Source organism: Scomber scombrus, chromosome 15 (assembly GCF_963691925.1).
Source record: "Scomber scombrus chromosome 15, fScoSco1.1, whole genome shotgun sequence".
NCBI lineage: Eukaryota > Metazoa > Chordata > Actinopteri > Scombriformes > Scombridae > Scomber > Scomber scombrus.
Window position 1 is genome coordinate 12,258,232 of NC_084984.1, and position 24,854 is coordinate 12,283,085.

At 38.7% G+C, this 24,854-nt stretch overlaps 2 protein-coding genes across 3 annotated transcripts in view; both read left to right on the forward strand.

The window, feature by feature from the left end:
- add1 (adducin 1 (alpha)) overlaps window positions 1-5,478 on the forward strand; it is a 29,579-nt gene extending 24,101 nt beyond the window's left edge. For both annotated transcript variants that reach the window (XM_062435015.1, XM_062435014.1), the window contains 2 exons: window positions 34-126; window positions 3,930-5,478. In XM_062435015.1, the coding sequence (XP_062290999.1) occupies window positions 34-126; window positions 3,930-4,210 (374 nt within the window). In that variant the 3' untranslated portion in view covers window positions 4,211-5,478. The remainder of the gene's footprint in view (window positions 1-33; window positions 127-3,929) is intronic.
- A 2,304-nt stretch (window positions 5,479-7,782) lies between these two features.
- nop14 (NOP14 nucleolar protein homolog (yeast)) lies at window positions 7,783-19,085 on the forward strand. Its single transcript, XM_062434465.1, has 19 exons — window positions 7,783-7,923; window positions 8,814-8,996; window positions 10,713-10,847; window positions 11,053-11,194; window positions 11,500-11,645; window positions 11,772-11,900; window positions 12,010-12,132; window positions 12,296-12,427; window positions 12,536-12,884; window positions 13,043-13,173; window positions 13,283-13,368; window positions 13,485-13,620; window positions 13,808-13,909; window positions 14,892-15,045; window positions 15,169-15,328; window positions 17,922-18,069; window positions 18,185-18,303; window positions 18,387-18,542; window positions 18,635-19,085. Exons 2-19 carry the CDS (start codon window positions 8,814-8,816, stop codon window positions 18,729-18,731), a joined length of 2,628 nt encoding a protein of 875 aa, XP_062290449.1. The 5' UTR covers window positions 7,783-7,923; the 3' UTR covers window positions 18,732-19,085.
- Window positions 19,086-24,854: the final 5,769 nt, after the last annotated feature.

Here is a 24,854-nt window from a genome sequence, read left to right on the forward strand (position 1 = left end):
TTCACTGTTTCATTTCTGCGGATTTTCTTTCAGAACCAGAGCAACTAGAAGAGCCTGAGGAGGAGGCAGCTACAGGCCAGAAACCCACCTCCACGCCCCCCAGCACCCCGGTCAGAGCAGAGGAAGGTACGTTGGCCTGATGGTATTACCTGGCCCGGCCTAGTCCTGCCTGGCTCAGCATGGGTTTCTCCAGTCCTCTGGCTGGTTGTTTGGGCTTTTTGAGGCTCTAAAGAAGGAATGCGGAGGCTCCTACCCATCCATCTGCCTGTCTGTCTTGGGGTCTGCTCATGTTGTGCTCTTTTAATAACACTACTACAGGTGCTGTGCTGTGTCTTCTGTAATAACAGGCCAAGAGGTTTTAATTATTTAATAAGTTAAAGCCATTAGAGATGAACAATTACAAAGGCTAGAAAATCTGCTGCAGTCTCAAGTTTGATACTGAATTAAAATTATATTTAAAAAAAAAAACATATTTAGCATGAATTGATGGACCCCAGTGCAGATTTTTTTTTTCTTCTTTTTTTTTTCTCCCTCTTGGTCTTTATTACTATTGGATTACACCAACAGTATGTCAGTAGTATGTATCATTCACAATGATACCGGGACTGGCAGGAAGTTATAATCAGAGATACATTTTTATTTAAATGATAACTGAGATTACTCTAGTCATACATAACAAGTTTTCTTCTTGTGTGATTTATTTAAAGTCAGCATGAAGGAGGAAGGGGATTAGTAGCTTTAAGCACCGGTGTAATCTAATACCTGAAATGTTGTTATATAACATATGTCTCTCTGTACAGTATCTCCTTTTCCCCTTCGCTTCCATTCTCCATCTTTTTGGGGTTTACTAAGAATGGTTCCCAACCATTCTTTTTAAATTTTTTCCTTTTGGTGTTTTTTTTTCTCTATTTCACATTTTTATTTTATTTTTATAATTTAACACAGTGCTTGTGGTTTGATCTGCATAGACATTTGTTTCTACCTGTGCTTTTTTTCTTCTTTGTGGCTGCGATTACAATCAGGAGATGGAAATACAAAAGAGTACCTGTTGCCATAGTAAGTACGTACTGTTCCACCTGACCTCACCACCTTCTTGATTACTCTACCTGCCACCTCCATGCCTGTGTTTCCCCCTTTTTTTCTTTGCATGGCTTTAGCAGTAGAGCTATTTTGTGATCTGAACTAACCCATCGGCCCGGGTTTTGTGACTGTCGATCTTAACTCGGTTCTCTGAATCTCTTTCTCTGTGTTGCTTGGGGTTATTTCAGAGCTCCTCCCTCTCATATAATTCGATTTCTGACCCTGGCCTGTATACTGATGGCATCTCGATCTACATCTTCCTTACAAACCTATTGGAGGTATATCATGCATTAAAGTCCCATTTCCCAAAGTCACAGTAAGCCCACTGGAGGATGCTCCTGAAGTAAACCTCACAACCTACCAAACCTTTTACATTAAATAACCTTTCTTCTCTTCCTGCCAATGACTCACTTTTAAATTAACCAACGTCTCTTGCACATATGCACATTCTATCAATGTTGTATGACTCTGTATATTTGTTGTCTCATGGAGAAAAAAAAATCAGGTAATGTTTTGAAAATGTGTGAAACGTTTTGTCTTACAGAAGAGTCCATTACCAGGTACATCAGTGCTTTATTTGAGTGTGGCTTTGGGATCAAACTTCCTGCTGTGTTGGCTTTGCTGAGACTCGCTGTTTGTTTAGCTTGAAAGACTGTTGAAGCCTGAAGCTTGGCTGTGTGGTGTGTAGTCTCCATTTTTATCTGTCGGTGTGTTCGGCCTCATCTCTGTTCTGACAGACATGAGAGATCTGAACTGAAGACTGATGTGATGTGCAGTGTTTTCTCAGGTCTTTAAGACTGAGGCAACGTTAAGACTGAACAGAGCTGTACCGCAGTTGTTTTTTTGCACCTGGCTGCACTGTGTGAGCTTGATGCGGCGGTGTGGATGCTGATCTGACTGACAGAGTTTTATATTATCTGATGCAGCACCGGCACACTTATCGCTTTTTAACTCTTTTTGCTGGGAGTATTTTTACAAGATGAGACAGTCGCCTCAACTTTTCAAAGGTATTTACTAGAAAAGCCAAACTTAATCAACAATCGAAATTTCTACATTACATATAAACAGCAAAAACATATAAGGATTTTCTGAATGCACTGCACTCAATTTTAGTTATGGGTGAAAAAAGCAGTTTAGTTAGCCCCGTAGTTCTCAGTTTCTCCTTAATTTTTATCTTTAGTGGACTCCAGTAAAATTGAAAACCTGCTAAGGAGTTTTGATGGCTGCGAACATGAAAGCTTAACCAGTAACAAGCGATGATGCAAAAATACTTTGCTTATGGCTGAAACTTGTTTATTCAACTAGGATTAAGGTGCAATATGATGAGGAAAATTCAATATCGGACTATTATATCGTTCCAACATAACGCTGTTCAGATGTTTATTGCAGGAAAACATAGCAGGGCAAACACAAGATTGGATTGATGCTTTATTGGTAGTATATTTAAACAATTATGTTCCACTTGTATGGCTCAGTTATGTTTTATTTATGTTTTATTACTTCCTTGCAATAGGTAGATCTGAAAAACTATTTATTCTTTTGAATACAATGTATATATTTAAAAAAAGAAACTAAATACTAAGCATTAACAAGTTGATGTATCATTTCAAGAATAACTTCTAGATAAAAACAGCGACAGAAACCATCATACAGTAAACTTCTTTATTGTAATTTTGACACAATGCAAACACCTTTACAGCTCTCAGTATGAACACCATCTAGTGTCTATACTCCCAGCAACTGGATTAATGCTCACAGGTTAAGACTTTCTGGCTCCTGTTAATAATTTTAACTTTGAGAGCTGCCCCAGTTTTTAATTAATTCACCTTTATCCCCTGACTTATCACATAATCTCATCTGTGTGTATTTTCTTATTAAAAACTCTGAAAGTACAGTATTGCTGTATTTTTGTGTTGTAGACTTGTCTTATTTTTTTGTTTGTTTGTACACAGGGTGCACATGAGCAAGGGAACTGCACTCATTAAGATTTCCCTGTTTCGATGAAGGTAACACAAAAATAAAGCGTACCAACTCGGGCCAGAAAATAAGGAGAATAGGAGTCAGAAAGAGAAGAGAAATCCTGATTAATTATAGCGATCTTATTTTTCTGATGATTGTTGTCATTCTCAGAGATAAAAAGAAAAGATAAAAGAAATCTTAAGTAACTATATGTAATGTAAGAGAAATAATACATGTTGGTTTGGCTTTTGATCTGAGGGAAGGTGTGAGTTTGGCGTGTGTGATTTTAGTAAAGTGTGTTTGTGAATGACTTTTAGTGGAATGGTAGCTTGTGGATATGTTAGATTATTGTCCTTAAAGGCTTTCTTAAACTGGGGAGCACATATTCTCTGTATAGTTCCGTCAGAAAAGTCTATAAAGTGATTTAAAAGCGAGGAATTTCCCCATGCATCCAAGCCGAAGAGGGCAGGTGCTCGGTTGAAAGTGAGCATACTGCAGGGCTCAAAGGTCCACTTATTAATCATCATAATGAATTATTGCACTAAGGTGACGTTTCAAGCACTACTGCTCTTCATCAGACTCAAGTCACTTGAGTGCAATAAATTATAATTGGACATGCATGCCCTGCAGTGTGCAAGATCTGTATGTGTTTATGGTAAAAGTTATTTAAATACATCAGTCTCATAGTTGTTGTACTCTCTGTCTACTAAAGACACTAGTTTGTGTGAACTCATGCAATGACAGGTGGGTGCTTTTTTAAGTAGATTACATGGATTTTGCAGCTGATCCAGTGTTTGATTTGTAGCAGCTTCCGTGGTGTGAAAGCTCAGCAGCGCAGATGCGTCAGTTCGCTCTTTGAGATCAATAACTCTCCATCTTCTCCTCTCCAGAGTCCCTGCCAGAGCAAACCTATAAGGATGATAGCGACGCAGCCACCCTGAGACAGACCCTTCCAGATTTAACGCCCGACGACCCCTCCGACGCTCCAGCACTTCCTGCCGAAGACTCGGCCCCTGCCCCTGCCAACGCAGACGCAGCCGAGGGGGAGGAAGCCGCTGAGGCTGGCGACCAGGAGGGTGACGAGTCTCCCAGCAAATCGCCCTCCAAAAAGAAAAAGAAGTTCCGCACTCCTTCCTTCCTAAAGAAAAACAAAAAAAAGACAGATTCCTAGATTGGAGAATGTTGGATCGGTCCTCAAGGCTGGCCTCTGCCTCCTTTTTATTTTTGCTTTTTTGTCTGCTATCATTGCACCCTTCGAGCAAGCCACAGAGTTACACACAATTATGCTTTTTGTTGTTTTGATATCATTTGTCGCTGGCTTATTAACCTATTTTTCCTTGTTAGTGTGTGCCAATTTTATATACAGTGTAAAAATGATTGATTGCATAAAGGTTTTTCATTATTAGAGGCTTTTAGTTGTGAGTGAGTGATGCATCCTGTCTTGTCCACTCCATCTGGCCTTTTATGCATGTCTATTACTACAGGCCCACATGCTTGATGTGAGGTCTTTAGGGTTTTATAACCCTCTTTTTTTTTTTTTAAGAAAAAGAAGAGTATTAATAAACTGTTGTAACCACTAGAATGTATTGGGATTGTATCAAAAATATGTCAAAGTGTCTTTTACAAAACAGTGAATGCAGAAAGGAAAAAAAAGCTTGTACCCTCTCATTTAACTGGTGGTTAATTCTGACAGAGACGACTACAAATTGCATAGAGCTAATTTTACCTCTGAAGCTGCGCACCCATGTAATTACATGTTAGCAGGCCAGGAGAAGGATATCTTCAGTCCATTATTTACCCTGGGAAAATGCAGTCATTTAAAGCTCATATTAATGTATCCGCCATCCAATATTTTTGATTAAATCCGCTGCATAAGAGCTAAAATCACATCTGGATGTTTGTTGACTTCTTTTTTTTTTTTTTTTTTTACTCAAAAAACTCAATCTTCTACCCACAAATATTTGGCACGGCCTTACAGGTACGTTGAATAGTGCTTTAGCTCTTTGATGATCTGATGATGATTGGTTGGATATTTATCAAAGCGGATTTGTGAAGAGTAACTATCTGCAGTGCTGCAAACCCACAGATGGTATTGTCTGAGCCTGGACATGGTTCACAACAAAGAGTGAGTCATCCCGGGAAGCGTCAGCAAGCATTGTGTTGGCTGATTGTTCCAAGGGTTGGTAATGTGTTCACTACTGGCTCTAAGTCTTTAGTATGAAGGAATGTATAAAAACATTCAGTTTTTCATTTATTGTTTGAGCTCAGCTTTGTTTTGCATTCGCCCCTTGATTTCTGTCTATGTTTGTGAAAGACAGAATATTATGTGAGATTACATATTTCATTTTGTTCGAGATTGTTTTTTTTGTTTTTTCTTCCTTTTACTTCCTGAGCCATGATTACTTGCTGTGAGAGAGCACTGTGAACCTCCTCCTTATTTTATTTTTTTTTTAAAGAAAAAACACTGTTTGGGAACTCATACCACACATATTACTTTTAGTAGTCACAGTGCATTCATCATTAGAAGTAGATACGAAACATGTAAATGACAATGTCACTGTTACAAAGCTGCATGATCAATCAGTCATATTTCTGCACTCTCAACCTGGACTCTCCTGTGTAAAACTCCACTCTGAGCAAATAGACTTTTATCACTGAACACCTGTTTGTTTCCAGTTGCAGTAAAGACACAATGTACACTGGAGAAGCAATTGTTTTTTTGTTGTTGTTATTGTTTATGTCATTGGTGTGTGATTGCAGATGAGCTGTTCTTCAGGTTGCGGGGCATTAATACCAAGGCCGATTCCATGCATTGCTTCCTAACATGTGTTTATTCATCCTGTTTTAGTTAAAGGTTGGTGACCAATCTATGTAAGTCAAGTTGAACTAAAAGGCAAAACTAACAGGAAACCCAATGAATCAAAGATGCTTTATAAACCCCAGCCTACCACAGGTGGTGTATGTACAGCACTACATACAAGCTGAGAATGTCTGACTCCTGGAGGACTGCATGTGTAGAGTGCTTATAGCTTGTACTGTCCTTTTAAACAACTGTAACTACCCCTTTTTTATTTGAAGTATATTTTATTTTAGCTTTAGTGTGCTGATAACAATACTGAAGTCCTTTTTTAGCTTTCATCCCAGTCAGCCATAGGTTTTTTTTTGTTTTTTTTTTAGTCTCACAGCTATGCTGATTTGTATTCGGTCCAAACCACTTCTAATTAAATGTCTCATCATTCTACCATCTACTGACTTAATACTTCCACCTGTCTCATGGTCCTGCCTCTTTTACAACCATGAATAAAAACACTACCTTTAAAATCCGTTTATGATTGTCATGTATGTATATTCTCTGCAAGTAATGAAGGGGTATACTGTGAGACAGAATGCACATGTCAAATGCTTTTTATTTCCCATAGCAGTTAACTTTGTTCTAGGTGAATTGACTGAACACACATTTCAGCTGTCACCTTCATCAGGGAGCAATAATATATGTAGGGCTCAAAGTTTGAAGGCATCATCTGTTGACAGACATAGAGCAGTTTAAAGTTCATGCAGTACTTAATTCAGTACATTGTATACATTTTCTTTTGGACAAATCTTTTCTTGCTTTAATCACTGAATATGAGACAACATTTTATTAGGTTCAGTGTTTCTTCAGGTTCAGGGTGTCTTGACTCATCCCAAATAATCACTCAGTGAAGGATGAAGACGGAGCAAAAATGTCAACTAACAAAATTATCATTATTGGCTGTGAACACCAACTGGTCAAGTATTACCAATAATATTTTACACACAATGTATAAACACATGCCAAAACTACAATAATACTTTGACAGCAGTCAATACTAGAGCGCAAGTGGATTGCAGATGAAAGTAGACAATGAAAATGTCACAATGGAGGAAAAAATAGAAAGGAAGGAAACAAAAAGGGAATCAAAGGGAGATCAAACTGGTTAATCCAGTGTCTTGGCATAATATACATTTGCTATATGGTTATATTTGGTTATAATCAAACATCATAAACTTCCAGGGTCCAATCTAACCAGTTTCCATAAAATGACAAAATGTTGGTCTGTCTGCACAATTAACCTCAATTAGCTCCACTAGAACACACAGTAGTTGTATCTCTCTCCCTTTCTTGTGATTTTGTTATAATCAGAGCATGTTTATAAAAATGTAAAAGTATTATACTGTGTGCTTTCTTCCTCAAATGTGAGGCATGTATTCTGACAGCTCCATACTGTCTTTGACCTTTATACACAAACACTCAGGCAGTTATTTAGATGGAAGAGACATTTTTACATCTTAGGCGGACATAATGTTTCAGTTTTTACTGACTCCAGAGACTTTCTGCACATTGTCTTTATCAAGTGTTTTTGACATTTTCACAAGAAACGTTGGGAGGTTTCCTTTATGGAATGATCTCATGTAAATGCAGCTGGTCAGTGTGACTCAGGGGCCAATAATGATTTTGGAGTAAATCTTTGTTTTTTGCTCCAAAACAGGGGTGGAGTAGAAGAGGTTAAAGGCTGTAGATGAATCAGCGTGCTCCTGTCTTTTCTCTTCAAACATAAACAAATTGTTTTCATGTATTTGTGCTGGCAGGTGTAGGCAACCCAGTCTGTTTAATGGAGACTGTATTTCAGGGTTTCACCGCTGGAGGTCGCTGTAGGGAAACACTCACCGGACGTAGCTATGTGTGCTTCCTTGTTTTAACCTTTGACGCCAGGCTGCGCACGCTGGAAATGGCAGCTCGGTGAAACAACGTGGACAGTAAAATAATAAAGTGTTATTTATTAAAGTCAGCGTTGGCACTGAGTGAATCTCATATGTTTTCTTTCGTCTGGATTTGATAACTCGGCTCATCAACCCGGAAAAAAGGTAAAAGCTGCCTGTGAGCGCTGGTGTTGGTTTGTTTACAAACTGGTAAAGACTGTTAGTGTGGCTGGTCCTGCTCCTGATGCTGCATCTCTTCATCTAAATCTTCATTTTTATTACGTATTAGGCTTTTTCTTTTCAGAGTATAGTAGAGTTACACTTTAAAGCTTATAATTTCCTCATAAAAAGCATGAAAAGCTAAGTAATATTAGCCATAAACTCGAGACAAACTAGATTAATAGATATTTCATAGATAGATAGATACTTTTCAGATAGATAGATAGGTGCTTTATAGATTGGTAGATAGATACTATATTAATTGAAAGATAGACACTTTATTAATATATACTAGATAGATAGATAGATAGATAGATAGATAGATAGATAGATAGATAGATAGATAGATGTTTTATTATCTCAAGGTGAAGTTAAAATGTTAGAGCAGCCAACAATGAGGTAAACATGTAAAAGAAACACATTTAAATAAAGGCTGACTAAATAAACTAAATCAGAACAGAAAGAATCAAAGGTCAGATTGATATTGCTACAGAAGTAAAGGGCATGATTGTCAATGGTTATCAGAATTGAGTGAACGGAGTATTGATCCCTAAATAATCTACACAATGTATATATAAATATGATAACAGCATACAGTCCAACAAATCAACGACCAGAATACAAGTTGGAGAAATAGCAGAGCAGAATATGATGCAGCTAGATACCAAATAAATACATATGATTTAATAAATAATAAAATATTTCAATTCAGCTACCACAGCTTCAAAAGATAACAGGATTTATGCAATCTCTTAGACATGGGTAGACTCAAAAAGCTTTTCCAAGCTGCTGTGACCTCAGTGACGATAATTCATCAGTCCACCACTCTGTTACAGATGGGGAAGGCCCCTAAGAAGAGGAGCCTTGCTGACAAGGTCCGCAAGACCAAGACCTCCACTGAAATCAAGAACAACCCCTTTGAGGTGAAAATCAACAGGAAGAAATTTGATGTTCTGGGGAGAAAAACGAAGCACGATGTGGGTCTGCCAGGTGTGTCTCGATCCAAAGCCATCAATAAGGTAAGAAGGCAAAAGCTCAGCAGGTGTAGATGTGCGTCTCATGTTGTCACCTTCACCAAACAACTTAGTACAACTGCTACTTACAGTATGAACCATTCTGCCTGTCTACCCACAAGTCAGGTCACATACTGTTATAGCCGAAGTATTGTAACATTCAGGTTAAATTCCATTTATTTGACTTTTTATTTTGTTGTTTATTAGTCCTAGTCTCATCTGTTTCATTGTATCCTGCAATGCTGAAGCATTCAACTATTCCCTCCTATTGATCAATAACATCTTCTGTGACCTGATCTCACTTATATTATCTTATCAATCATCCTAAAATAGATTAACATGCTCAACCTGTATTAAGGTTCCCACTAATAACTAAATTAGTCTCTCACTTTATTTTAATTGTACTCTTTAATTTGCCCACTTACATTTTGAGGGACCAGGTTTTTGGAATGAGTTACAGTACTTTTGCACATTAAAGGACCAGTATGTGGGGTTTAGTGGCATCTAGCAGTAATGTTTTAAATGGGTTTTAATTATCCTGGTAGTATGATGTTGGGGAGTCGGGGCACCCAATGATAGAAAAGATGCATCAAGTTACATCAAGGACCACAATGTCCTGATGTCGTCCTCCTCACAATGTAATAGAAACTAAATCAAACTAAACTTATCTTTCCGTTCAGTTATAAAGTAATGAAAACAGGTTACAATGGGCCATTCAAACATTCTTTAGCACTGCCCAATATCATAAAACAATATTTCATATTATTAATCAAAATGACTGGTGTTGGCCCACTCCATATAACACAAGTTCTACAATTGAAATTAAACTAGATGGTTTGTCTCTTTGTAAGAAATACTTAATGCAGTTTTTCTTCTGTATTTCCCAGTAACAGTTGTATTGTACATGCAGTGATGTCAGAAAGCAGTCAAGCTCACTGACATTTCGATTGAGGTTTTTTGTTCTGTGTGTGTGTGTGTGTGTGTGTGTGTGTGTGTGTGTGTGTGTGTGTGTGTGTGTGTGTGTGTGTGTGTGTGTGTGTGTGTGTGTGTGTGTGTGTGTGTGTTGAAGCGTACAATAAATTCAGCCCAACAGGCTGCAGAACACCGATTGCAGAGAAGTTATTAGGTGTCTTAGATCTCGGGAAGTGTTTTTTTAGGTATTTAGTGTTCACAAGGGCACAATAGGCTGCATCATTTGGGACTATAAAGAAACTGTTAATTACCTGATTCAGCCCACTTTATTTAACCATTATAATCCCCTCAGTATCAGGACTGCTTTCATTGGAGTCCTCCTGGGTACATATATTAAAAACAAACAATGACCAAACACCTGGGGAACTGCAGCAAATAGAAGCCATAGGAGTGGAAAATGCCAGTGTGGGCAGAATAAAGTGAAGGGACAAAGACTCTGAATAAAGTACAAAAGATTCTGTGGTCTTATGAAATTTAAAAAAACCTCTTCTGCTGTTACACTGTATCTGGCAGTCATGGGTCACAGCTCATCATCCATTTAACACTATCTGTGCTGTGAAGGCTGGTGCTCGCAGTGTCATGCTGAGAGAGGCAGAGGGAGTTTCTGCAGGAAGAATTGGGCGCTTTGTAAGGACAGCACCCTGATAATGGAGCTAAATAGAAGCATATAGACGCAATAGATGGTTTACTGTATTTGTGTGTGTGTGGACAAACATAAAATGCAATTCTTGATTTTTGTTTTATATGTAGAGAAAAGAAACCCTCCTGAAGGAATACAAACACAAGAACAAGTCCAACAAATTAATTGACAAACGCTTTGGAGAGTATGACACCAAGATGGCACCAGAAGACAAAATCCTAAAGAGGTTTGCAATGGAGAGGCAGGTGAGTGAAGTAATATAATGCATTTGTATTACCTGAACTGACACACCAGACCTCAGATCCCCACATTCAGATTACCTTTTAATTACCATTCAACCTTCCAGTCAGTTAATGTCACCATCTAAGACCCCTATTTGTACCTGCTTTGACATATTTCTGTAGCTTTGGGCTTCTGAAATGTAACATACTTCAAACATCTACCTTTCAGCGTGTCCATGATAAGAAGGATGTGTACAACTTGAACGAGGAGGAGGAGCTGACTCATTACGGTCAGTCATTGGCTGAAATGGAGAAATTCAACGACCTCGTGAACAGCGATGATGAATCAGAAGAGAAAGGTCTTTTGTCGGGTGAGTATAAATAGAGTTAATGAATGTTTCTTCATGCAGACGCTTTCTCTAAAGCAAATGGTAATTTTTAAACCTGAAATTGACAATCAGCATTGCTATGAATAAAATATACATAGCATTCTTGAAAACTTAGTTTGATAATAATAATAATTCATGCAGTTCCTTGCTTAAAAAAATCAAAATGCATGGTTGCTTTTTTGTTGTGGTTTTATGATTGCAAGTCTTATGTCATGATTGATTTGATAGGTCATACTGTAGATGACAGAGCTGGTACATAATAATCACACTTCCACTTTCTCACCTAGCTGAGCTGACTGCCTCCCATTTCGGAGGAGGAGGGGGCCTCCTCAGAAAGAAGACAGGGGGGGAGCAGGAGGAGGACGGAAGCCACAGGGCCAAGTCCCGGCAGGAGCTCATTGAAGAGCTCATCCAGAAGTCCAAGCAGGAGAAGGTGAGTGTCCTGAACTGTCTGTCTATTACTTAAAAGGCTGTTGGCCTTTTATTGACAGGTGATTTTAATAATATTCTAGAGATGTTGCTGGTAGATCATATGATTAACTTTTTAGTTCTTTCTCAGCGGGAACGACAGGTGCAGAAAGAGGAGGCGCAGGAGCTGACTGAGAAGCTGGATCAGGACTGGAAGAGCATCCAGGCTCTGATGGTGCAAAAGACGCCCAAAGCTGACAAACCGGATGAGAAACCCAAGGTGGGAATGGACCAATCAATCAGTGAAATGTTTTTATTTCTCCATTGGGTGTTTTTGTTTTTTGACGGAGCCTGATGTTTTCTCTCTGCTTCCTCTTCATGTGTTGCAGCTGGAACAATATGACATGATGGTGAGAGAGCTCGGCTTCGAGATGAAGGCTCAGCCCTCTGAGAAGATGAAAACCCCAGAGGAGCTCGCCAGAGAGCAGAGGGAGAAGCTGCAGAAACTTGAGGTGTGTTCACAGTGCAGATCTTTGCCTCTTGTTGATTGTAGATGTTGAGTCTTTTTATCTCAAGTTGGATGGCATCTTCTCATTGTCACATTCAGTCTTTGTTTGAAGGTGTTTTAAAACCTCTGTGTGACAGTACATTTCTTGTGCTCTATGGTTTCTTCAGACTGACCGTCTGAGGAGGATGATGGGAGATGAAGTAGACGACAGCGCACAGAGGCCGACTTACATGTCTGCTGATGACCTTAATGATGGCTTCATCCTGGACAAGGACGACAAGAAGACCCTGTCTTATCAGGTATGAGATGATGCATATACGTTTTGTGTGTTAAAGATTTATTTTCTCAGAAATAGTCTTCGCATTTTAGTTTATGTGAATACAAAACTTTTACTTTTCTACGTAAAGGACGGAAAATGGAACATTGGAGAGGACTCTGAGGAAGATAAGGATGAAGATGATGAAGAGGGAGAGGCTGATGAGGAGGAATCAGAGGAAGAGGAGGAAGACGGGGATGAAGAAGAAGAAGAGGAGGAGGAGGAGGAGGAGGAAGGGGATGAAGAAGAGGAGGGCAGCAGTGACGAAGAAGAAGAAGAAGATGGCCACTCGGACTTGGAGTCAGAGCAAGACAGTGAGGATGAAGAGCGGCAACAGGAAGAGAAGGGGACCAGCGCCAAAGCGAAGAAGACTCTGACCAAAGAGGAGATAAAGGCTCAGCAGGATGCAGCTAAAGCAGAGCTCCCATACACATTTACTGGTAACTACACACAAATGTAGAGATGTAAAGGTCAGAACTTGATTTTAAAGAACACAAAAAAAGCTTAACCTGACTATTCTATTTGAGCTTACTTTTGATCCTGATTTTTTTTTTTAGACATATCTGCTTTACTTATATTCTGTTTTTTCCTCTCGTAGCTCCAGAGAGCTACAGCGATCTCACAGATTTGCTCCATGGACACACCCCTGACAACCAGCGCCTCATTGTGGCCAGGACTCAGAAATGCAACCATCCTAGTTTGGCTGTAGGCAACAAACTGAAACTGCAGGTATAATATTTACCAGGCTGCCCCTTTCTGTAAATCAGTGCTGTACCTTTGTGTTTGTTAGTGTTTAGAGCTGTTCACACTGATAATGTGTTATTTCTGTTTGTCTCAGAAACTCTTTGGCTTTCTGTTGGAGTACATCGGAGAGCTGGCCACCAGGACTCCACCTGAACTCACCACCATAGATAAGCTCATACCGTGAGTTCAAACAGTGGCTTTCCCCTCAAGTTTTTTCTCTGATTCAAATATTTAGTACTTGAAACTATTTGTTCATTCCTGCACTGCTTTTCTTTTCTTTTTTTTTCTTTTTGTAGAGAATTGTACACTCTGTGTCAGATGTTTCCGGAAGCAGCCTGTAAAAGCATGCAGAGCACCATTGCAGATGCTGCTCATACCATGGAGGAGGTGCTGGAGGTCAAAGGGCATGCTGCTTTCCCACCACTAGACATGGTATGGATTATTTGCTGTGAATGCTATAAAAATATTCAACAGGGTTTACATCGATGTATGTGTATGTATGTGAATTTACAGACCTGATTCCGTTCTGTCTTCAGCTTAAAATGTTTCATTTACAATTTGCTTAGTTTGACAGATGGTCTTAGCATTAAATGTGAATGTCTTTTTGTGTGTTTTTTAGCTGATTTACCTGAAGGTGACGGCGTTGCTGTTTCCTACCTCAGACTTCAGACACCCAGTCACGACTCCAGCACTGCTGTACATCAGCCAGGGTCTCACCAAGGTACACACAGCCTTCACTGTGTTGTCTGTGTTGCTCTGTTTTGACTGATCCTGACTCTGTGTGTGTTTCTGTGTGTTACTCGATCGTTGTGGCTTCTCATTTAGCTTGAATCCTTCCCTTATCCTCTTATTTGTCATCATTCTTTCTTGTGTTTTCTCTGGATAAGAATTGGCTTGAAATCACCTCAACCATTTTTAATTATTCATTGACATCACAACAGTACTGTTTTCTTTTTAAGATCTGCAGCTGAGTCATGTTGACATGGCATTTACATTACAATGAATCTCTTTCGCCTATTCACAACCCTTTTTCTAGCGATCTGAAATTGGGATGTAGTGTGAAAAGCGGCTGCAGTTGTTGCCAATTTTCTCTCTGTCTCTGGGGTGCAGCTGCAAACTCTGTTATTTCTCCAGAACCAGCACTTTCATTGATGTTTACAATAACATAGTTTGGGGGGAAAGGAAGAACTACGGCTATAAGCCAGGGAGCGTGCTCTAGATGCCCCTCAAAAACAATACTTTCTTATTCTCATATTCTAGTTTCCTTGTATTACAAACTAGTTACGTTTCCAACAGCAAAAATGGCATCACAAAATATGAGTGCAGAGGATGTTATGGACGAGGATACAATTTACAGTGTTTTGGCTGACGTGGATATTAAGCTATATTATTTTGAGCTAGACTGGGTTTTGTGGTTGGGTGTGAGAAGCTTGTGTGCAATGCATTCTGGTACATGTAGGCACTACTGACATGGCTCTGTGAGCAGTAAAATTCAGCTTTCTTTTCATTTACTAAGGAATTTATTGCTTTAGTTGACTACATTTACCATCAACACTAATTGAACATCCTCTTAAATTGTGGCGAAATTTCTCTTTAAATACCAAAAAATAATTTTCAAACATTTTCACTTGAGAAACAAATGTTCACATTTTAGCACCAATGCCATAATTGTTCCCGAATTTGTTTTTCTACACGATTTACAGTGTCCAGTGAGATCATTACAGGACGTAACATCTGGTTTGGTCCTGTGCTGTCTGGCAGTGGAGTACGTCTCTTTTTCAAAGCGCTTCCTGCCTGAGCTCATCAACTTCCTGGCTGGAACACTACACTTGGCTGTGCAAGACAAGACCTCTCTAGGTAACTGCACAACATACAACGCACACAAAATATACACATTTCAACAGATCATGCATATATTGGTGCCAGCATTCATAAGGTAAAAACAAATACTTGACCTCAGACTTGAATATTCTGTTGCAGGACTCTCTGTGGTGCCGCCATTTAGGTCAACAGGGAAGTACAATGATCTGCTGGTGTTGTCAGACTCAGAGTCCTCCAAGAGCTGGAGCAAGAACAGCCTGCCGCTGTCTGATACACAACACCTTGAACTGAAAAGTCACCTTGACAGAGATCACCACAGGTAGGAATGAAAAGAAGCTGGTAATACAATACAATAGAATTTATGTCATTTCTTTATTGAAATACTGCCACTTCATTACACCACCTTCATACAGCATTTAGCTCGCTTTAGATATGTCAAACTTGATTTTAAATTTTCTTTATATGTTCATTGTAACAAAATGATTTTTTTTTTAAAAGCCAAACCCCTCCACAGTGTATCCAGACTTGTTGTATATTATACAGATTACCCTCAGAGACTTGGTAATCAGAAAGATCTCAGAATGCATTAACTGGCCATTCAGAAGTAGGTATGTAACAATACCATTTAATAAAAGGAGACTTGACTGGAGACAATTATAGACACAGCAGGAAGAGGAGGAGGGAAATAAAGTGTGAGAAAATGTTTTGTATTCAGACAGCTTCTCGAATTCAGTTTGGACAAGAAAAATACCTCCAAAAATGAAATAAAATGACTAGACAGGAAGTTGACAGATTAATTAACTTTTATTGAAGTGAATAAAAGACAAGCTCATTTGTTCTTTTGCAAAACTAAAACTGTGACGACAGAACTGGAAGCACACACACTTGCACTCATACAGATCTCTCCTTTTAACAAGTAGCTTTACAACATCTTATAAAAAGGAAAATAAATAGATAAAGCATTAACGTGTCATGAGCGTTTTCATTAATGGCTGCCATTGTACGCATATTGAAAGCTAAAAAACCATCGACTGTGTTTACCTGTACAGACTGTGTGGCTCAGAGCTGATACATTCACTCATGTGATTCTGATGAGTCGCCAGCACAGTTTCACACAGCAGCTGGTGTGTGGGCACAAAGCAAAGCTTGCAAATGGACTTCAGCGGGCCATGATTGTGCACCGTTTGCAAAAATATACATTTTCATTTGTACTTAACTAAAATTAATACTCCTAACATGCCATAAACAGTGTGACTCAGACATGGTTATGTTAGAGAGAAATTGATGTGATTTTCATTTACTGGCTTTATTTGTGTAAAAATACTTCATACATCATCCCCATTTTAATCATTTACAAGCCATATAAATTCAAAATCATTAAGCTTCTTTTGTCTGTTATCATCAACTACAATACACTAATTCATCCAATCTATTATTTTCAAAGTGGTAATTGTCAAACAGTATTTCAAAGGTTTTATTTATCTAGAGCTGTTAATTCATAATGACTCAGACTCAGTCTCACTGCGACCCTGAACACCCACCCATTAAATCAGCTTTAAAACACTCAGCCTCCAGGGCCTGATCCAGCCCGATTTCCTCCACACTGTTATGAACACAGTGTTGCATGTGACGGCCCCTCCTCACACCTGGGTGTCCAGTCATATTCTAATTTCTGCAGTCCTTTAGGCCTGACGATGGCACATTCACACCAGCAGCTGTGCGTATGTGAAGAGTGTCATAGCCTTGGTAATTACTACCTCGGTGACGATGCACAGTAGTTCAGTAGAGAAGGGCAGGAGTGAGTGTATATTGCATCAAAGTGAAAGTGTTAAAATGTGTAAAGCTGAATAATTACATTTTTGCATATAAAACCTTGAACTACTAGAGTAATACGTTCTCAGTAATCATAAATATCTAGATACAGATATGTGAATTTGTCATGGATTCTACAGGATGGATACATGTGCAGCAGGATGATTATGTCGGCCAGCAGCTGCAAACTGGATGGTTACACAGTTTTGCTGTGAACCGTATTTCCTACATTCAAATGCTCACTATGGTTGATATCTGGGCAGAGTGTCGGTCACTGAAGCAACACCCACTAATCAAAACACACTGTCAGCTGTCAGCAGATCTCTATTCATATGCCATACTCATTAATGAATCCAAGACTATACAAAGATCGATTTAGAAATAGAAATAAATAGATTTTATTGGATTGGATGTCCAGATTTGCAACCTGCAGTCTGCAGTTTGCAATATGAGCTAATTTCCTCTTGTGTTAAAGGCGACCTGTGGAGTATTCTTGTATATATTCAAAAGTTACGTTTACATTGACTCATCGGAGCACATTGTGTGTATCCTTGCTATCTAACAAATATATTGAATCCATTTCATTCTTCATGAAACATTTGCAGAGCTGATTCTGCATTGGTTCAATTGGTGTGTTATAGCCACCTGTAGATCAGTGGAATAGTGTGACGCCTCACACGTGTGTATGTGCAGCCATGTGTGCATGCACCAGACAAATAAAACAACCAGCATTACTTATGAGCCATGCAAGAGCCTTGTAGGACTTTTATGTTATGATATTCTTATGTGAAATTTGCAATTATTTGTTAAACCATAATACTGCCATCATTTTTGATATTTGTGTGAGCAGTGCTTGCAAATTGCTTTGTGAAACAGGCCCAAGATATGCACAATAAACATGGTATGTGTGGTTTTATATACTTCATTCCTCTACATCTAACTCCATTTAAAGTTACCTAGTTATACATGAACACGTTTTCAGCAAGCTGTTATATTTAGGGTTGCTATGACCATCAGATGTGGGTAGGCTAATAACAATTGGATAAATAGCAAACTATAACATTTGGAGGGTTCATCTGTGTGTATGTATCTCTCCACAGGTTGATGTGTCTGTCTACCTGCCTGGACCTGGTGAAGCGATGCTGGCTGCTCTACAAAGACCTCACATCATTCACACACATCTTTGAGCCAATCAGAACGCTGCTATCAAAACATCTCACAGCCCAAACATTACCAGAGCCATTAAAGGTTGGTGCCAAAGAGAGTTCGATACATTTAAACCCTCTCCCAGTGTGTATATTTCTGTCTTACGGATGTTATTTCCTATTTCTCCTTAATTATGATGTTTGTTGTTTTGTTTCAGGAGCTTCACAGTGAGATCCTGGAGGCCATCAGCAGTGCTCCTGTGACTCACAGTCGGTTGGTTTTTGAGAAGAAGAAACCTATTCCTCTGAAGCTACTCACACCCAAGATTGTTGAAGTGTAAGTGGCAACCCAACGGACGCAAAGGCTGTTTTTAACTATTTGCTTGGTTGTGTCTAATTAGTGTCTTTAACATTTGTCAGGTTGGACTATGGAAAGAAGCGTGGCAGCACAAGAGAAGAGAGAGAGAAGGAGCGATTTCAACACAAGTTCAAGAAGGAATTCAAGGGAGCTCTGAGGGAGATCAGGAAGGACTCACGCTTCTTGGCCAGAGAGAAACTCAACGAAGTTATGAACAGGTGCGGATAAAATGCAGCGTCTATGTGGAAGTGATCCACAATGTTTTGTGTTTTGTTACAGCCTCTAACATTTGACATGTTCTGCGTTTCAGAGATGCAGAGAGAAAGAGGAAAGTAAAGGAGCTCTTCGGCAGTTTGGCCACTCAGGAGGGAGAGTGGAAGGCCCTGAAGAGGAGGAAGAGGAAGTGAAATACAGACACTTCATCATTGATTGTCTCCATTATCTGTTCCCTGTTAAATGGACTTTTCTCATTCAGCTGCGGATAAGAACCCGAACAAGGTTGAAATTTGTTGAACCGGGAACTGTTTTTGTACTTTATTTTTTATCATGAGACAGTATAAATTCAACTTCCTTCTCACAGCACACATTTTATACTGTTTTAGAAATAGCTGTCAGCAGCGCGCATCAAGTTGTCAAACACTCTGATGTAGGCGTTTGACGGTCGGATACTGTTGTTGGAAGTGTCAGTCTACACAGCAGTGAATGTTTGGTTTGCAATCTCCTTTTTTCCCTCGCAGAATCCATCAATAAAATGTGCTCAAATACAATTTCTTTTTTTCTTTTTTTCTGTCAACATGTTTTTCCAGTCAAGCTCAGCACAGTAAGGGCAAGGTTACTTGTGGCTGTTTTACAGGGGGTGAAGCCAAAAGCCACGGGCTTGTTGAAAGATAGCATGATAGATGTGGGAGGAAAGATAGTTATTGGGTTATATTTTGGGCTGAATTAAAGAGTAGTGGTAGTGGTCATATGGAGAAGATCTGAGTGTTGTAGATTCAATTTCTAGCCAAAGGAATGCAGTGGCGTGGGTGTAGTCAAGCTTGAGTGACAGTAAGGACAATGTTTTAGTTGTGGGGTTATGTAGTATGTTGTGATTACAGTGGCAGTGTCATATTTTATTACAAAAGTCATGTTGATTACCAGCTACTTCCTACCAAGTGACTTAAAGGATAAGCTCAGTAGTTTTCTATATTTTCCTCAATAAATCCCAGAAGACAACAACCATTGGTTTTTAATTAAGATCTTTAAAAAAATGATCGCAAGTGCATCTTCCTTTTTTCTTTTTACAGCTAGGTAATTTCTTGTAATAGCTGTTCACTGTAGCTTCAAATTGTAATTCAAACAGGACCTGGAGTTGGGCTGTGGGCTCCAAGAAGAAGAGAAAATGACCCTCTTTCTCACTTATTATCTCTATAAACACTTCCTACTGGGTTATGGTCTCAATCGCTAGTTTTAAGTCTTCTTCAATACAGTATAATGTTCAATTTGTAAATTATGGTCCCATTTAATTAAAATTTGATGATAAAACAGGTATGCTTAAGGTCGTGGCTACGTCGTGCTTGAAAAGTCACTAGGCTACCATGGCGACAACGCAAATATGGCGGAACACTAGATTTACAGAGTAACGTTACAAGCGTAGCCGTCGCTATTTTAGTGTACTTTCAAAAGTCTTGCTCAAAATTTGGTTGTACTAAAAGACACTCAAAGGAGTCGGATGTTAAGTTTTTCCAGTAAGTGCATCCTAGTTTCAATGGTTTTAAGCCCGTTTTTCGCTAGAGACAATTAGCATTAGCATTATTGTAGTTAACCATAGACGGTAGATGTGCCGTGCGAATGAAGCTAGCAGCTAGCATTAGGGTCAGCAACTCACTCGTCCAAATGTGGTCACCTCTAATCACTTGTGGCTCCAAAAATACAAGATGGCGAGAGTCAAAATGCCAAAATAGTGCTAGCAGAGTATTTATAGCGCTCACACTTTTAATTTATTTGGTGTATGGCACACAGGACCAAGCTTTATCAGGCATTAGCTGCACAGATAGGATAGATAAAAATGAGATAGGATAAAATTATTGGTTTTGGTATTTTTACAAAATGTATTGACACATCTGTTGTCAGGAAAACAGAATATCGTCATAATATTTTAAGTTTTAAGAGATTTCATGACAAAAAATAATATCTAGATATACAGGTTAAGGGTAAAGGTTAATTTCAGGAATGGAGTCAGGTTGATTGTCTGACAGATTGAGCGTCCATTGTATGACTTGATCAACATGGACATATTCAAACAAACAGGTATTCAGTGGTTGTGTGTTGGTACAGAGGAGTTATGGTTTGACTAGTCTGGCAGGAAGAGCAAGAAAAGCTGGCTGAGGTTTGTTCGGTTGTGCTAAAAGAAAGATATGTGATTGTGTACAGGGAACAGGAACATAGCAATAAATTCTGTTGATGTCTTAAGCAAAAGGTTCATTCAGCAATAAAATAGCACTTTTAATTTAAAGGTCTCTGCAGCCTAGAGTGACATTTACACCTGCTAGTGCTACCATTGAATTTATGGTGGTTAGAAGAAAAAGAGAGGACATAAGATTCTGATTTTACTACACTTTTTTTTGCAACAACTTCAGTATTTTATTTTAAATGTACTTAACTGTTGCAGCCACTGAGATAATTGCATGCCTCCTCTCCTCCCTGTAGGTGGTAATCTCAGCTTCACCTTGATGTGGAACAGGTCCTGGTGGTTCCTGCACGTGTAAAGCCATGTCCAGTTCATCTCACATTGTGGCATCGTCCACATGTTGACAAAATTCTCTCAGGATCACCTCCACTTCTCCTTACCTCCTAACCTCAACGTCTATAAGGTATCCTCACTTGATATCCGCTGCTCCTTTTATTACATTGATTGAATTTCAGCTCATACTCCTTGTTGATGACTACAGGGCATCTCTTGCAGTCGCTCTGCAAAGCGACTGCTTCTCAGCTCGTAGAGAAGCATTCCTTTGCTCGAGTGGCTGGACTTTCTGGATTTGTTTCTTTTCTGTTGGTGTATCTTATGAGTCTGAGGGTTTTATGGCACCACAAAGAGTGTCTGAGGCAGAATTGAAATTCCTGCAGGTTTTATACATATTTTAAATGTGGATCAATACAGTTTTTTTGGCATCCTCTTGTGACAACATAGTCTTTTTGTACCACAATGTTACACTTTTCGCTCACCTCTTAGACAAAACTTGATAATATTGAGGTTTGATTCTTTCTAAGATACTCATTCCTGAAGTACAAATCTTTGATTTTACTCTCCAAAAATGTACAGCTAAAACAGAGTCAAAGAGCTGGTCGTTGCACTCAGTTTTATTGGCAAACATGTCCCTTACCTGAACCTCATACCTTCTTTGAAGAATAACTATGGTTTCAGACACATACTACAGTTTTTATACTACATTCCTTTTTAGAATTTAAACATTTGTGCAGACACTGAATCTCTTATTATTCCCTTTGAATTCTGTTTAACTTGTCTATATAATGTAAAAAAATATATATTGTTTTTCAGCCCATATACATGAAGAATGTTTTTTTGTGTAACTTGTCAATTTTTATTGTTTGCTTGTCTTGTTTTTATGTTATTCTATTGCTTTTATCCACACTTTGGTATAGCAGGAAAAAAGTTGGAAAACAGTTTCTTAACTGTGTCAGGCCCACAGCTGTTAATGTACATTACTCCACTGTTTCCTTACTACAAAAAAAAAGATTTTGAAATTGATTAAATTAAATTAATCTCAGCAGACTAGACACTGTCAGTGTCTCTGGAAGCTGTACTGTGACCCATCAGTAGAAGATTTGTGTTGCTTCTGCCACACGCTACCTCTAAATAGCATTGTTTCATACATTATATTGGTGAACATGTTTAGTAACTTATTCTGTTCAATACTGAATTAGAAGTTGGTTACCAGTGCAGTATGATAACTGGTGAAAATCTCTCACACATGGAAGTATTTTTTTTTCCAAATGACACCAGGATTTTTCAGCATATTTTGAAATTATTATGGAAGAAATAAAAACATACAAAACCTAAAATATCATGTCACTCTCTGCATTGAGCCATGACAAACAAAACCAACAAGGATTAATCTACTTTGACACAGCAAGGACATTACAGGAAACAGTTTACAGTATGAGGATGGAGGACAATGTTTTGAGGTGTACAACTACTGATTCCTCTGCGGGATTAATTAGTAAGCAATGCAAACAAAGGGAAGATAATTAAATGACTCATTCTGTTTTCTTGGGAGTACTGACCTTTATGTGTACTCAGACTTAATGAAGGCCTGTTTACATCAGCAAGAAATAAAGCTTTAGTTAACTGTTGTGAGGAGAGGTTGTTTGTACCCTTATTTAGCAAACTTGGCTAATTTTTCAAGGATTTCTCACACTCGTACAAAAAGTCAAAAAAGATGTAGGCTACTGCAGTTGTAGAGGGATGTTATCACAGAGGCAGTGAGATGTGGGGATAAATTTGGGACGCCTTTCAGCAACAGGCTGTTGATGCATTTGGTGCTCTCGGTGTTAATGGAGTGGAACTGTCTCGCAGAGGAAGGATCTTGGAAAACTTGGTTGCAAGGGCCGACATTTGTTACGAAACACACTCTATACCTGTGTGCTACCGCTGCTGGACAGCTAGGTACAGCACAGAGTCAAGGCCAGCACGCTCTGTTGTAATAACACATTGATTGGTTCACTGGCTACAGGCAGGATTTTTTTCTCCTTTTCAACCAAATACTGAAGGACATATTTTCCACTGATGAAAAGGTTCCAGTAATAACAGCACATCTAATCATGCATCCTTATATCACTAAAATCCTTGGCAGACAATGAAATCCTTAAAACAGCAACCTGTTATTGGTGCATGAGCACATGTTGTCCTCTATGTCTCCCAGATGATTGTTTACCAAATAGCTGACAACACACACACATTTCCTGGACATTTACCCATACTATAACCTTAACCACTGATTCAAAAATCAACGTTTTACCAATTGGAGAGACAGCTTTTGTTCCTAATTGCACAAGCCATTCCCAATTAAACAGATCTTAAGTCTGGTGTGTATCCCTGAAGGTGACTTAAGTCAAACACACACACACACACACACACACACACACACACACACACACACACACACACACACACACACACACACACACACACACACACACACACACACACACACACATTATTGTTGCTGGCTGTTACTAGTCCTACTTTCTCATAAATGGAAATAATAATAAGGGGGAATAAATTACAATTTTAATGTTGTCTTAATCTACACTTGTAATGATTTAGTTTTAATGATGTAAACCTCTTGAGATGTTCAACTTGTAATATCACAGTTTTTGGTTTTTGTTATTTTTACAATTGCTAACTCACATTTCTCTACACTGATAAAATACAGTTTGACATAACTGTTAATATCATGGCCAAAGTTTAGATGTTTAGAAAGTGTATATTTATAAATAGTGGAAGGCATGTATGGTTTTTGCATATATTCCTATTTGACTGGAAAAAGATCTTTCTGTATTTGGGGAGACTTTATTTTTGATTCATTATTAGATCTCTAAATCCCATTGATATCTTATAAATGTTCACACATTTGTATAATCTCTATATTCTCTCACAGGGACTTTGATCTAAGCATTTATAACTTTTTATCTTTTTAAACACAAACCATTTATTTATATTAAACATCATTTTACATCATTAGCCCCACATGCAAACATACAGTACAGATAAATGAACAACACTTCAATTTACACACTTTTTACATATTTTATTCAACATTTAATCCAAATAAATCCATACCACAGCTGTTACGCTGAATTGTTTTACATGCTCTTGGTTTTCAAAAGTCCATTCAATATGAGATACATTTGTTTTAGCAGTGATAACTTAAAAAATACAATATGAATGCACGAATAGCTCAGCACTTTATAGTCCACCGCAAAAAACAGCGACAGTATACAGACAAAAATAGAGAATATCATTATGCTTCCATTTCAAACAGGTCACTGTAAATTGGTCATTTTTATAGAGACACTTAGGTGCTTTAAGTGGTAAATTGTGGTATATTTCCTTGTTTGAATTATTGACATAGCCACACGGTTAACAGTAAACACACACACACACACACACACACTGGCCAGGTGGCATTCTCAGTGGGAGGGAGTCACTGTAAATGACAGCTGGTCACACACGTACGACGCACACCTGAGGTCCCTTTCACTGATGTGCAAAAGGCACACGCAGACACACACACACACATGAATACACACGATCACACAACACCTCTCTTTGACTATGACATTTACACAGATACGGACATACGTAACAGCACAAACGGAAAAAAACATACACGCACACACACACACACACACGGAGGGACGTTGGGCACAGACTTCATAAAGGACCAAAACGAGGCACGATGGGACTTGGCAGAGCGACATGGAATGTTTTAGGTCATTGATCTTTGATTGTGAAGCTCTCAATCAGC